The 14,501-nt window shown below is 50.5% G+C and overlaps 4 protein-coding genes across 4 annotated transcripts; 1 reads left to right on the top strand and 3 right to left on the bottom strand.

Annotated features, from left to right (window-relative positions):
• Positions 1-579: 579 nt before the first annotated feature.
• Positions 580-3,200, top strand: B0J16DRAFT_259905 (uncharacterized protein; the record flags this gene model as incomplete). Its single annotated transcript, XM_046123227.1, has 3 exons — positions 580-788; positions 825-3,019; positions 3,076-3,200. 3 exons carry the CDS (start codon positions 580-582, stop codon positions 3,198-3,200), a joined length of 2,529 nt encoding a protein of 842 aa, XP_045989303.1.
• A 163-nt stretch (positions 3,201-3,363) lies between these two features.
• On the bottom strand, positions 3,364-4,632 carry B0J16DRAFT_328790 (uncharacterized protein). The gene is made up of 2 exons (XM_046126260.1): positions 4,111-4,632; positions 3,364-4,049 (listed from the first exon to the last, which is right to left on the bottom strand). Exons 1-2 carry the CDS (start codon positions 4,168-4,170, stop codon positions 3,804-3,806), a joined length of 306 nt encoding a protein of 101 aa, XP_045989302.1. The 5' UTR covers positions 4,171-4,632; the 3' UTR covers positions 3,364-3,803.
• Positions 4,633-6,045: 1,413 nt separating this feature from the next.
• Positions 6,046-7,934, bottom strand: B0J16DRAFT_260027 (eukaryotic translation initiation factor 3 subunit D; the record flags this gene model as incomplete). The annotated part of the gene is made up of 3 exons (XM_046123231.1): positions 6,046-6,337; positions 6,393-7,623; positions 7,724-7,934. The coding sequence occupies 3 exons, from the start codon at positions 7,932-7,934 to the stop codon at positions 6,046-6,048; spliced, it is 1,734 nt and encodes a 577-aa protein (XP_045989301.1).
• Positions 7,935-8,416: 482 nt separating this feature from the next.
• B0J16DRAFT_378106 (uncharacterized protein) lies at positions 8,417-9,811 on the bottom strand (the record flags this gene model as incomplete). The annotated part of the gene is made up of 5 exons (XM_046130897.1): positions 8,417-8,501; positions 8,553-8,921; positions 9,054-9,440; positions 9,502-9,589; positions 9,652-9,811. 5 exons carry the CDS (start codon positions 9,809-9,811, stop codon positions 8,417-8,419), a joined length of 1,089 nt encoding a protein of 362 aa, XP_045989300.1.
• Positions 9,812-14,501: the final 4,690 nt, after the last annotated feature.

The raw sequence follows: 14,501 nt of genomic DNA, 5'->3' as shown, positions 1-14,501 counted from the left end.
ATCTACAGCACCCAACCCGACAATGGATGTGGAGGGGCCAGACAGAGTACAGCTCATACCTACAGCATGAACAGCACAGCTCAACCCCGCTCACAGCCCACCGTAGACTAGCTAGACCCTAGACCGCCCCAAAGTTGGGCATCTCCAAGCTCCCCTAGGTACCTCCCAATGGAGCGGACAACCTGCGAAAGCTACCTGCATCATCAGCCACACACTCTAATAAACCCACTTTCTGTTGTACCCAGACTTCCCACCGTCTTCTGATTTGCTTTCGGCTTCTATCCATACCTTCTCCTTCTCCTGAACCCTGACAAGGCGAAACAAAACGAGGGCGAGCACAGCAATTCCTTACATCTCGACGATACAAGGTATTTAGGCCTAACTAAAACCCATCTCCGGCTACGCCTCCGGAACTTATATCCTGTGGAGCTGCCACCGCAACAACAGCAACGGTGTCAACGTCACCCCCCAACCCCCGTCATCTAACCTGACCTTCGTCAGCTTCGTCTTCCCTTTCCTTTCTTTCTTTTCCTTTGCCTTTCTCGACTTTGACTTGTCATCTCTCAAAGCTCCCTCAAGATGGCGTCCCTCAATCTCTCCATAAACGGCCCGTCCATCAAGAGCAGCTACAATGGCGTCGTCAACGGTCCCCCGCCATCATCCGACTCTCCCACCTATGCCCATTGGGCACTCTTCTCGGTTCAGGCCCCTCTTATGAGTGCCTTCCAAGACAGCGGTGCCAAGGAGAGCATTCTCAAGGTTCAAAGCACAGGCGGTATGCGAGACAAGTCGAGTCCCTCATGAAGCAACGACACGCTAACCAGTACAACAGATGGCGAGCTTGCTGACCTCATTGAGGATTTCAGCGAAGGTCGCATTCAATTCGCTTTCGCTAGAGTTAAGGACCCCAACAGTGGCCTCCCCAAGAGCATCCTGATCGCATGGTGCGGGGAGGGTGTCCCTGAACGAACCAAAGGCTACTTCACCAGTCACCTTGCCGCAGTTTCAAAGGTCCTCCATGGATATCATGTTCAGATTACCGCTCGTTCCGAAAGAGATCTCGAAGTTGACTCTATCATGCGAAAGGTGGCCGACGCTTCGGGCGCCAAGTACTCGGCCGCTAGCTCTGACGGCCCTCGTTCCAGCGCACCGCCTCCCGTCAAGACAAAACCCGTCTTCACCCCCACCACATCCAGCCGAGCCAACCCTATCGTCGCTGCTCGATCCAAGAAAGATGAGAATGTGGATGAGGACGGCTGGGGCGCTGATGCTCCTCCTGTCACAAGGTCTCAGATTGAGAAGGTCGAGTCCGCTTATAAGCCCACAAAGGTCAACATTGCCGATCTCAGCAAGCAACCGACCGCAACTACCAGCGGAAGTGCCCCTGTCAAGCGAGACGATACACCCAGCGATGTGGTCAAAGGCGGCTACCAACCCGTTGGCAAGGTTGATATTGCTGCCCTTCGTGCCCAGGCTCAAAAGGATCAGGATGATAGACCGACTCCTGTAAAGGGTTCTTATGAGCCTGTTGGAAAGGTCGACATTGCTGCTATCCGCGCCCATGCAAAGAAGCCTGCCGCTTCCGAGGAGCCTCAAGAGGACGAGACCACAAGACCGGTCTCCGAGCGTATGAGTGCTTTCTCGCAGCCATCACAATCTGAGCGCATGACCTCGCTGCCCAAACCCAAGGTCGCCAACAAATTTGGAGGTGCAGCAAGCTTCTCGGGTACCAAGGCTCCCACACCCGGTGGCTTAGGTTTTGGAGCTCCTGCTCCTGAGAAGGCTGCTCCTATCGGTGCCGCCAGCCGGACGTTTGCGGACCAAGGCGGAAAGACCCCAGCCCAGCTGTGGGCTGAGCGAAAGGCCAGAGAGAGGGGTGAGTCTGTCGGTAGCAACAGTGCCCCAAGTCCGGCCCCTGCCGCTGCTGGTAGCGCTTCTCCTGTGCAGGCCCAGAAGAGTGGAAGTGAGTGGAAGAGTGGTTACGCTGGCAAGAGCTGGGCTCCTGTCCAGACTGGAGACTACGGTAGAGGCATTCCTGGACAGATTAGCCAGGAGAACACAGGCGAGCAGAACGAGGACACACCAGCATCGCCATCTGGAGTATCCGCTCTACGAGACCGATTCAAGGACACGATCCCCATTAGTGCTGGTGCTCCTCCTCCTCCTGCAGCCCGTCCCGCGCAGGATGACGATTCACCACCACCACCAGTTCCTGGTGATTCTCGACCTTCTGGGGGCTTTGCCCTCCCTGGTCTGCCCAACCGACCCGTACCCAAGGATGAGCAGTCGGATGACGAGCGTGAGGACCCCTCTGCCTATCAAACAGCCGCAGAGCGAGGACGTTCTCCTTCACCTCCTCGTGTTGCTGTCCCTGTCAGCCGTGGGCCCGGGCCTGATGTTGGAACTCCTCCCGAGCAACGTGCTCCTCCCCCGATCCCCCCAAGCCAGATTGATGTGCCCAAGGAGTCGGAGCTTGCTGATGACAAGGAAGTCTCCTCCACCGCCCGCTTCGCTGGCGGTGCGGCTGCCGGTCTCGCCGTAGGAGCTGCTGCTGGTGTTGGAGCTGCTGCCGCCGCTGGTGCTTTCGATCGTGAGCCCAGCCCTGAGCCTCAGCCTGAACCCGAGCCTGAGCGTGCTCCCTCACCTGCTCCTCAACAAGCTGCTCAACCAGCTCAAGAAGCCGAGGGTGGATACCGTGCTGTGATCCAGTACGATTATGAGAAGGCCGAGGACAACGAGATTGAACTGGTCGAGGGTGATATTGTCACCAACATCGAGATGGTGGACGAGGATTGGTGGATGGGTACCAACTCCCGAGGCGAGAGCGGTCTCTTCCCCAGCAACTACGTTGAGCTGATTGGGGATGACGAGCCCGAGCAACCGGCTTCCGCTGCGGCACCACCTCCCCCTGTCCCTGCGGCTGAGCCCGAGCCCGAGCCTCAAGCTCCTGCTGCCGCCCAGGCTGATGCCGGCCACACAGCTGTCGCCCTTTATGATTACGAGGCTGCGGAAGACAATGGTAAGATTGAGTTACTGAATATTGATGATGAAACTGTAACTGACAATAACTTGCAGAACTAAGCTTCCCTGAAGATGCCACAATTACCAACTTGGAATTCCCCGACGAGGACTGGTGGTTTGGTCAATATAATGGCCAGACTGGTCTGTTCCCTGCCAATTACGTCCAGCTCAACCAGTAGACTTCGGACTTGTTTTTTTATAGCAGCAGTTGAGCGCATTGATTGGGTTCGGCTTACAAAACTTGACAGTAGATACGACTTTACGCAATCAGCTCGCGTACAGATTCAAACAGATGATTCATTGTTATATATCCATTTAAATTGGATTCTTTTTCAACAAAATCTCATTGCATTCACAGTTGACGATGATATGATTGCGTGCATCAGTGAACCCTTATACAGCGACAGAGCCTCATAAATTATTAACTATTCGCCCGTTCCCGTTGTTGCCTCTCCCGTCCACCATCATTTTCGTAGCAAAAAAACAGTATAACATCCAAGAAGCAGGGTATTCATGACAGCGTTTCCAAATTCAATAAATAGGTGTTGTGTTTTCGGTTCATACTGAGCCTTGACTCCATCGGAGCCGAACTCATCAAACGTATCGTGGAAATCGTACTTAGGGTAGTTGGCTTTGACCGTTTAAAAAAGACAATCGCAACACTCCATGCTAAAAGGAATTGAATGTTAGCAACTTTCATAATACTTCAACATGTGCAGCGCGCGACACTCAATTAGTGCTAGCGAGCAGCACTGATGACGCCAATGACTTCAATCGATCACTTACCAGCATTCACATCCTTCTTCAGCAACGCAGCAACAGCACAGAGCGGCCAAGCAACCAGCCAAGCAACCGCCGCCGCCGCCCTTCTTTCCACCGCTCTGTTGAGGAGGTGCCTGTTGGTATTGCATGGGAGGTTGGCCTTGGGGCGGGCCGTAATATTGTCCTTGTGGGGGACCGTACTGTCCCTGAGGAGGACCATACTGTCCTTGGGGAGGGCCGTATTGACCTTGGGGAGGGCCGTAAGACTGCGAAATGGAACATTAGTAACTGCGACAGCGCTTGTGTTATTGCGCCAGGACGACATACAGGTTGGGGGTGCTGGGGATAGCCACCACCACCACCATTGTAGTAATCTTGAGCGGACATGATGGTAGAGATAGAGCTGTTATTGATGCGATTGAGATGCGCGTTGCGATTATTCGATGAAGGCCTTTTCAATTGGATAAGACGCAAAGGGATAATTGATCCTGGATAGAAAAGAGGAAGATGTTAGGTGAAAGAAGAAGCGTGTTGCGACTGCCTACTAACGTAAAAAGATTGAGGTCACGGGCGATGGAGCTTGCTTTACATAGGTATTACTTGACTCGGCAATAGCCACCAGAACTAAGTTGCCTTTGTGGAGTGCGACTGCGAAAACAGCCAAGAAAGACTGAGTCACCCAATCATGGGATTTCCAAGGATATTGCAAGAAGCCTTAAGTACGCTAATAAGGGTCTTTTGCGGGGAGTCCGTTCCTTGAGATCGGTAAGACGGCAACTCGAAGGAAGACAACCACAGCGATGTATGCCATGGTACCTGTACAGGCTAATTGATGTCGATGTTATTTTTAACCAAAGAAAACATTGGATCTGGACATGTTCATCATCAGCCACCTGTGGCGGTAAAAAAGCACAATCCCTGAATCAATGTTTCGTTTCGACGATGGTACTGTATCTTACCTTGGCAGGCAATGACGAAGCTCTCAGCCTCTCGCCTTGACATAGGTACTGTACGCGTAAACATGCACTCGGGTTGTCCGTGCCGTTCTTACCGACAACAGAGCCACTCAGCCACTTTAACCTCTTCAAACTACACTTTCTGGGTCCTCCCAAGCTTCCATGATACGATGAGCTACCATACTCTTTTAAAGAATCATCAGAGTTGATCAGATCTTTTAAGATCTTTCATATATTGTACTTTCTACTGTTTGACGGAGGTCAGACCAAAATGTCACGTGTATCCCTCAGGTTGGCGGAAAACAGTATCAAACCTGCCTTTACTTTGTAGAAAACTGCATTAAGGTAATCAGCACAAAAGTCTTTGACTTTTCAATAAGAGCGTCTGAATTCAACAATCAACTAGTGACATTCATCAAGTACTTTTCACATTGTCAAACAAACATCGATATTAATTTCTCTGATAATGAAGGAAATCACTTGGGCAGCGAGCACCCCAGCCCAACGGCCAACTCGCTACCTAATTAAAATTTATGGACAACATCCTGATTCTAGTAAGGGTGCGACGAGCGTGCGCTCTAAAGTTTTTCATGTCACGTTGACCAGACACTGCCCAGTTTCCTAGATGCTCCCAAGACACTGCGCAGTCCGTGTACTATATGCTCCATGCACCTAGAAAAACTAGGGCTACCGACTAGTTCCAAGGCCAGCCGAGAAACGTCGTCGACAAGATACCTAAGACTACATATGGAAAAACTGGTATATAGACTGATCAGCCTCAAAAAGCTGATTATGTTGAGCTCCGTTCCCAATGTAACTTGAACTGCGCTGGCAACTCCAGCAGTCTCAGTATGTCTGCCCTGGACAGTCAGTCTTGGCTAGACTATCATTGCGCTTGAACGAAGCAAACACGGAAACAGAGAATCAGATGAATCATTCAATTGATCTGTAGGTCCGGACGGATCTCCCTCTTATCTATCTGCATTGCTCCAACAGGCATGTGTTGGGCCCGAGCAGGTACGCAATTTACATCAACTTTATAACAGCACAGCATGCATTTCTCTGTTAGGTTCGAAGCAAGATGCAACACATGTAACCAAGTAAACCAAGTATTCTTTTATTCCAGGTTGCAACCGCAACCAAGTACAATGCCCTTGAACAGGATCCGATAGAGATTGCATCCACTGCTTCAAATCATTAGAGCATGGGACTACCTGCAAATCTCGTTCCTTCTATCCCGCAACCCCTGATCTTGAAACTACCAAATATGCACAACGCGAATTGCCTGTCTTCAAGTCTGTCTGTTTTATTGCTCCTCCTCACCTTGGGGCTCCTCACCCTCCTCCTCCTCGTCATCGTCGAAGCTGCCGGCGGGCACCTCGTACAATCGGAGGATAGACTTGTTGGGGTCCTTGACAAGCACGAACTTGGCGTCCGAGCTGGAGTTGCTGAGACACATGTCGGCGATAGTACGGACGATACCCCAACCGTTGTTGAGGGACAAGTTCATCTGGTTAGCGAAGTCACGAGGCTTCCAGCCGATAACACCCAAGACGACATGCTTGTCGTTGGAGCGGGGAGTCACACGAGAAACGAAACTGTGAATTCAGTTAGCCAAAACGAATACTGTCGCATGTAAGCAAAGAAACTCACCCAAGCTTCATCACGTCAGCGCTGGCGAGGATGCTCTGCACTGTCCATCGGGCGAGCTTGCAGCTGTTGTTCTTCATCTCGGTAGCAACGACGGCACCACGTTGAGTAACGAGCTTGCTTCGCCAGTCAAGAGCACCACCGCTTCCCTGAGCCTTGCTGTCGAACTCGTTGAGGGCGTGGATGCTCATGTGCTGATCCTCGCCGCTGATGGTGTTCCTCTGAACGGCGTCAACTTCTGTTCGGACGATGAGGTGAACGGGCTCCTCCTCGTTGGTAGAAAGGTCGAAACGTCGGTACTTGTAGGCCTTGCTGGCAGGGGGGTCGGTATCCTCGGATGAGTTGTAGAAGGGGTTGCCGTGGGCCATGTTGACCTTGGAGGACTCGTTCTCAAGGACAACCTGGTTGGTGAAGTTGTGGTTGATGTATGTGGCCTCCTCGGCGAGGGCGTTGGGCTGGTTGATGGTGTCCTTGCTGCCATCGGCGGCATCAAGAGGGGCGTCGGCAGCGTTCTCGTTGACTGTCACCATGTCAAGAGCGGCGTTATCACGCTTGTCGAGGAAGATCTTGTTGCCCTGTCGAGAAATGACGATATCCCAGGGGTAAACGGATCGAGGAGAGCACATGAGCATGGAGAGAATGCTGTCGGTGGCGAAGATGGTAGCCTCGTCCTTCTCAGCAAGCTCCTGGATGACGGGATCGGATGAGGTGGTGACGTTGTAGGCAGCGCGGTCGATGGGAGTGAGCTTCTTCTCGGCACCCTTAACTGGCTGCTTGTCGTAGGAGCGGTCATAGTGGTACAGGAAACCGTAGTTGTCGATATCCTCACCCTCGTCGGTGTCGAGGTTCAGCTTAGCCAGGCGGTTAAAGTCAATCTCCTCGAGCAACTTCCACTCGGCCTTGACGTTGATGCTGGCATCACGGTTGCGAGCAGGCTTGTCATAGTCCTTCCAGCCGAAGCGACGACCGCCACGACCAGCGTTGTTTCGACCACCTCGGTCGTAGCCCTGTCGGCCACCAGCACCGGCACCACCCCTCGTAAGGGTAGTTCGTCCACCTCGGGCGCCGGCCTGACCTCCACGTTGGCCGCCACGACCACGGGTGAAGACGGCACCGCGACCGTATCTTGACTTTGTCGAATCTCGGACGTTGCTAACGACGGAGAAGGTGGACTCGTCCTCGGCGGGAGGTGCGTTGAAAGTGATAGCGTGGCTGGAACCGTAGACTTGTTGGTCTGGATGAGAGATTCAAGTCAGCCAAGAGTCCAACTCCAACAAGAACAAGACAAAAAAGGTGTTTCCTTGGTCGGGAAAGAATATTTTGGCGTAACCTACCTCGGAAGTTTCTGTTATATTGTGCTCGTCCACCACGCTCTCTGTCTTTACCCTCAGCAGTCCAGTCAGCCATGCGTCCCAGCTTGTCTCCCTTGGAGAAGGGCGCATAGGGCACGCCGTTGAGGGTAGTCTCTGATGTGACTGAGGGACCCCAGCCGTCACCGGCGGGGCAGCTCTCGCAGATCTTAACGTAGTCGAGTGAGTCCGTCATTTTGAATGATCTATATGATTTCTATATGCGCGTTCGAGTGCGCTTCGGTAGAAATCAGAGGTATTCGGCGTCGGGGATCGGGAGCGGGGGATGCGTCAATCAACCTCTCGCTTCACAGGCGATGCTAGAATTTGGACATACACGATGAATTTGTGGTGGGGGTGGAGTGGGGCGCCAGTGAAAAAAACCCAAGCCCCGCGCTTGATTGTGCGCTGTCAGCCACTCAGCCACAGGTAGTATCTAGAACCTTAGGGTAAGGCTGTTTGAACCGTCAAGTTGTCTGGGTATAAAGACCTATTGTCTAAGACGTCTGTAACGGTGAGTCCAATGTACAAGAATAAAAATACAACTAGTTTGAACGACAACCCGTATATGTTTGCTAACTTGCTCAAAACGGACCTCATTGTCTCATCACGTACTAATAAGAAAACAAGACATCCCATCGCATCCAACCCTCTTTGCATTCTGTGATGCTATTTCATTTACTCGCAAGCCATATTGTCCTTACCACTGAATACATTATCAATGGCATCGCGCACCTCAAACTCCTCCATCACGGCACCAAAGCTTTAGCGTATCAGTCAGTACATGATGGGCAACAACGGTAGTATCACTTACCCGTAGCATCTCACTTTCCGAACCAGTTCTTCGCTCAACTTTCGGAAATCTTCTGCCTCAAGCTCGCTTGCCCTTGGGTGTGACATGAGCAGGCCCCATGACATGATGGGTGTCACTTCGCCGTCGAGATCGATGCTCTTGCTAAGATCCAAGAGGGTGGCCAAATCTGCCTTGGGAACCTCCCATGTCTTCTGGCTGGACTCATCATTCATAGGGATATGTGTTTTGCCAAAGGGTAAGCCCGGGCGTGATTCTGGGGATGGATCGGGTGGGCAGGATGCCATTAGCGCATGACCGCAAGGCTCGCCCTCAGGTTCAGCGGCCCTCTCGACCATGAACTGGATATGTGTCATGCAGGGCCGTTCTAGCCTATACAGAAGCAAGCTTGTTAGCAAACCTGATCGACAAAGTGCCTTGCCAAAGCTCACCCATGGCGCAAGCAACTCGCGTTATACCATACAGAGGGGTTACTGGGGGTTTTTCGAATAGGAGTTATCGTACGTTAAAACGAAGTCAATTCCCGCCTGTTCCAACTCGGGATTTCCACGATATAGAGGCTGAGGCATGCCATGTTGTTGCTGGTTAGGCATGAAGCCTTGATTGGCGGCGCCGGGAAGGTGCATAGGTGAGCCGACCGAAGGAGCCGTCGATTGCGAGGTTAGAGGAGAAGATCCCGTGTTAGTAGAGTCGAAACCTCGACTGGTCGCGCTCCCTGACACATGTGGACTGCTGTGTTGAAGACCAGCTTGTGACAAGGTGTCTCGTAGCCGTTTATTCTCATCAGCCAATCTCTCCCTGTCGAGAGAGACATTACTGAAAACCTCTTTGAGGCGGAGAACCTCGTCTTCGAGAGCCTTGATGTAGAGTTCCTTTCTCTCTCGATGAGTTCTAATCGTCAAGGTGTCATGTCAGGAACAAGGTCTGGCTTTACTTTAAACAGGCAACATACCGTTGGGCCTGACGATTCAATTCCTGACGTCGAGTCAAGGCAGGTTTGCTATTGGGCTTGGGTCCTCGCTTCTTTGGAGGATTTCCATCTGACATCATGAATCAGCATTGTGAACAGCATCGTTAGACTAGGCTGCGTCTAGAAGCTTACCGCGTGTTGTTCTCTTATCAGCCAGGTTTTTGTAGAGTTCGGGATCGAGGGCAGCTGCTGCGTTATCATCCTCTGAGCTTGCGAAGACTCGGTCCGGTGATAGGGATGAAGAAAAGGAACGCTCAGTTGCGCCCGCAAGATGAGCGTTGAAGGCAGACATTGCCGACGGACTGATTGGCCTCCACTCTTATCAGTGTTGAGGTGTCTCGATCAAGGATTACGATCCCTAACGGTTGGAAGTGTATGGGGAGACTAGAAGGAAGGGTGATGTAGCATGGAAAAGCGAAGTCACAAAGCTTGAAAGAGTCGGGTTTAGAGATGGGACATGCTGAAGCTGTGAGTGTCGTCACTTTTGTTTGTACAGTAAGTAATTCAAGAGAAGTTGTGCAGGGACCGATGATCAGGACGCGCCAACCTAATCAGCGTAGCGTAGCACAGCGCAGCCCACTATGTATGTGAAATACAATACACAGCCTGGCCTGGACTGCAATGATTTGAGATAATTGAAAGATGGACCAAAGGAACTGGGGCTGGCGGATTGCTTCGTAAGACGGGAATGACTGAAGGGCGCGATTCTAGAACCGGCCGGGGGGGCAACTCGTCGATAGTTTGATTAGTCAGGACTAAAGACTCATAAGCAGCCTGTACTGTACTGGGAGTGCAATGAAATTGTCAGAAAATAAGCCGAAGGAAGCTGCAGTGGTTCCGATGGTCAGGTGTCAGGTCAAGATTGGAAGCATGAATGCTCACAGTAAGTATTTAGGTGGTCTAACTCTTTCTATAATTGTAGACTTGTTGATCAGTCTTGATGCAATTATTTACAGTCTTGGTAACTTAATGACGTTGCAACCGCAGGGAAAGTTGGAATGTCGAAACGTGCACAAGAGATAGCGAAATAAATGTCAAGATCATAGTATAGACTAGACTGATATACATGCATAACTCACTTGTCATATCCTTAAACCGAGGAATAAGAGTCATCTCAGTGTCAGTCTCCCAGTGATTCTCATTCTCATTCTTGAGCGGTTGGTACGGCCCCACATTCTCCGCTTGGACTTGGACTGAACCCGATGCGGCCGTAAACCATAAACGGCGGGCCTTGACATTCGCTGTCACTCACGGGCTGTCAGTCAAACTTTGAACTATTTGGCATAATACCCCTAGATAGACACCCAAGACAGAGCGCAGAGATAGCAAAAGTTGCACTGTAAATTATATAGCCAACTTTCATAAATAGCCAGTATAAAATGTTTGTTGTTACATTGCATAATGGAGGATTTCCCGGCTATTTATGGAGACTTCCAACCATCTTTGCCCAAAGCCATCAGTTACCAGGAACGTGTTTGAGCGTTGCTACAGTAGATAAAACACTGACAAGAAGGCCTGAGACAAAGACCCAAGTCATTTGGAGGTGAGACACTGTTGCAAATGGCTACTATGACTTGCATGGCAGTATAATAAGGTATGCAAAAACTAATGACAACTAAAATCCTCTGGGCTCTGTCATCCATTCTGCATCATATGTAGAGCAATCGCATTGACGCCAATGCCCGTCATGGTTGGAAGTTTTTTCTTGAAACTGGCCAACATACAAAAACATGAGTCTGAGTGAACCAGAATTTCAGTTGGTGTAGTAGTAATGTCAATTGGTTGGACCAGTATGAAAAGACAGAAAGTTTGTGTAGGACAGCAGAGCAGCGTAAGCTTAGGTAGACTGTTTCGCTTCCAAAATGTGTACCACTGTACGTAGTATCGACATGTGACACTTGATGCTGTTTATGTTCACAACCAGCAGCTCAATTGCCATGGGATACAACCTTTCCCTCCCCCGCAACAGCCGGTAACAGGGGAAAAGACGAAGAAAACTACAACACACCGGCACTTGATGTGGATGCAAGAACTGTAGTCTTGCAACCCTCGAGGACTAAAAAGCACTCGTCAGTCATGGCGTTCTTTGAAGCGGTATTGGTCATGGTACGGAACAAGCTACCCAAGTAAGCACTCGATCGAATGACCAGACTAGGTACTGTACTCTACTGTAGGTACTATAGGTAGGTACTGTAACAAGCGAGCCGCCTCTGTCGGGTTGTTGCCCCGGAGCTCAAGACGAGCATGATCAAATCAAAATAAAGAGAAAAGACAGCGGTGAATAACGACAACGTGACTCATTTAACAACGAGAGTTGCTGAGCACCCGATAAACATGCCATGACCTGGTAATTTAATGCACTCTTTGCTATATCATTTATTATGCTGTTCCCCGAGTACGCAGACGGATAGACAAGCAGCCCTTGTCGATGGATGGATGGATGGGGATGACTTGAGACTTGCAACCCCCAATCCATAACTCACTGCAACACTGGAATAACCTGGCAACCATGCAGAAAGTAATCACACAAAGCGAGAGATATTGTGTTGATACAGACACATGTACAGGCACAGGTACAACTACATGATGATTTTTGAGAAACACTATCATCTACGGACGGACTTACAGATACAGTATCTTACATTGGCAGTTGAGGTACCCAAGATGTTATTTCAATGCTGTCATGCGGTGAAAATAAAGTCAAAGATCTAAGATCACAGACCAACAAGCGAAGGCTTGGCAAACAATGACAAGCCATAAGCAAAAGACTGTAGGTTCAGTAACAGTAGATTGGATTGCTTCATTCAGCCCGGCCCGTTTCCGCGACGCCCGCTGTGACCTCTATACTGTAGGTTCAATAACACTGATCAACGAGGCACAGGATGCAACTTACGTACATCAACAACAATCATGTCGCTTTAGACTACAACACCTGCATCCCCGTCTGCGTCTGCATCTGCGTCTGCATCCCCGTCTGCATCTTCGCCTGCGCCCCCTCAGGTCGGGTGAGACAGTTGCATCTTGCAAGTCAGTCAGCACCGATTGGTTGATGAGACTTGGGGATGCGACCACAGTAGGCCGAGATCATCAGTTTTATGTACAGTATGCGTGCACATTCAGTACAGTAACGCTCCATACCTTAGCCTGCTAGTCTACTTACTACAGTACAGTAGGTGGTGTTTGTGTGTTGCAGCCTCAAAGAAGCACCTGATGGACGAGAGTTTTCCTTTCTCACTTCACCTCTTCCACCTACTTGACATTCGGTTGGGCAAAAGACGGGATCGCTTGAGGATAGAATCTCGATCTAGGTACATGCCCAAGTAGACATTGTACAAATGTAGACATCCCTACGGACAATCAGATAACTTAGCATGACACGTGGGTGAGAGAATCAATGACCTTTTTTCAGTCTTTCGGACTTTTCAGGGATCTATCTCATCCATGCCGCTCTTCTTTTCTGGCAGGCTTGTTATCAATTGTACATTGGATAGAAAAATACTGCACAGTACTGAATCCGAGTGTTTACGGGGCCTCTTTCAGGGACGGGAGTGAGATAAGAATTCTTGAAACAAACCTTCCATTAGGTTCAAGTAGGTACATAGCAAGATAACAAACAACTCGGATGTCAATTGCTACGGAGTAAGTATTCCTGTAGCAGTGGAAATGTCTCGAGCTCATAAACCGACGTCTTCATTGTAGGTAGACACATAAGACTGAACCCGAATATCAATTCTGTCATGACTCGCCTCTTGTCTCCAAGGGCATAGTACGAAGTCGTTTCTCTTTTCACAACAAGATGGAATTGTGCATTCTTTGCTGCAACCCCCTAACGGCAACCTGAGGTAGAGTGATTCTGGGCACGCTACGGATACCGTACTTTGTACCGAGGAGGGAGGGAGGGGCTCCTGGTGACGTGAACATGGTTCCATCCCATGGATCTTTGGCTGAAACATCGGACAATGGAAAATCACTCGCGTCGTGCATAATCCGAGCTTTGGCGAACAAAGCGACCTAACGATATTGCACAGATCTAGTCTGGACAATGGGGGCTAAAATATCCATTCCTCGACCGATATCAACAGGGTTCAGTAACAGCACATAGCAGTGGAAGCTGGATTGGATGGATAAGAAGCCCGGGCATTGAATGGAAAGCGGGCACCAACTGTGGGCTCTAACTTGGGTGGCTGCCAGCCCGCACGTAGCTTACATCGGGGGACCCTCCAGGCTCTTCCTAGCTACCTACAGAGCGCTGTACTGTAAAAAAATTAAAAAAGATATACCCGCAATGCTGCAGCTTAACAGGGCTAGGAGCTTGATTCCCGGAGATGGTGGGTGGTGATTGGTTTAGCAGCGCCTTCCCCCGCTTATTGTATCATGAGAGGAACGCGCTTTCACGATCCATGGTCTAAGGAGCCGTGGGCCAAACTTTGTCTTTCTTCCCTTTCGAGGCTTAACGGCGATTCTTGTTCAATTTCAAGCCAACCTTTCAAGGTCAAGAGCAAAATACCAGATTAGACAACTCTAATTCAAGTATTCATCAATCCTTCTCCCAATTCCATCCGATACTCTTCGCCTCGCCTCGCCTCGCCCGGACAAAGCAGACCAGGTACCCACGGTCACGGTAAGGCACGGCACGGTACGGTACCATACCATCACGGTTGGCCTGTCCTCGGCTGCACCTCAAGTCTCGACAAACTCATCCCTAGGCTTCCAGGCTTTAGGGCCGTCTGATTTCGACTCTCTTTCACGGCCTATACCTACGACTTGCACAGCGTCAGCCCGAGATCCTCCTCGCTGCCGAACCCTCAGTCATGTCTCCGAGTCTCGCGGGTCTGTAGTTCTGGCGCCCTTGCCAGACCCCGAGTCTCCCCACTTGTGCCTTTGCTGGAGTCTCAGCTACCATCCCGCCGGGCACCGGCCCAATATACCACCTTCGACGACATTTACGAAACATCCCTTTACTTCACCCGTCTCTGGTCTGA

Source organism: Fusarium flagelliforme (assembly GCF_020744385.1).
Source record: "Fusarium flagelliforme strain FIESC 12 MPI-CAGE-AA-0113 chromosome Unknown B0J16scaffold_1, whole genome shotgun sequence".
Classification (NCBI taxonomy): Eukaryota; Fungi; Ascomycota; class Sordariomycetes; order Hypocreales; family Nectriaceae; genus Fusarium; species Fusarium flagelliforme.
The sequence above is the reverse complement of the archived record's forward strand: the minus strand, read 5'-3'. Positions and strand labels throughout refer to the sequence as shown.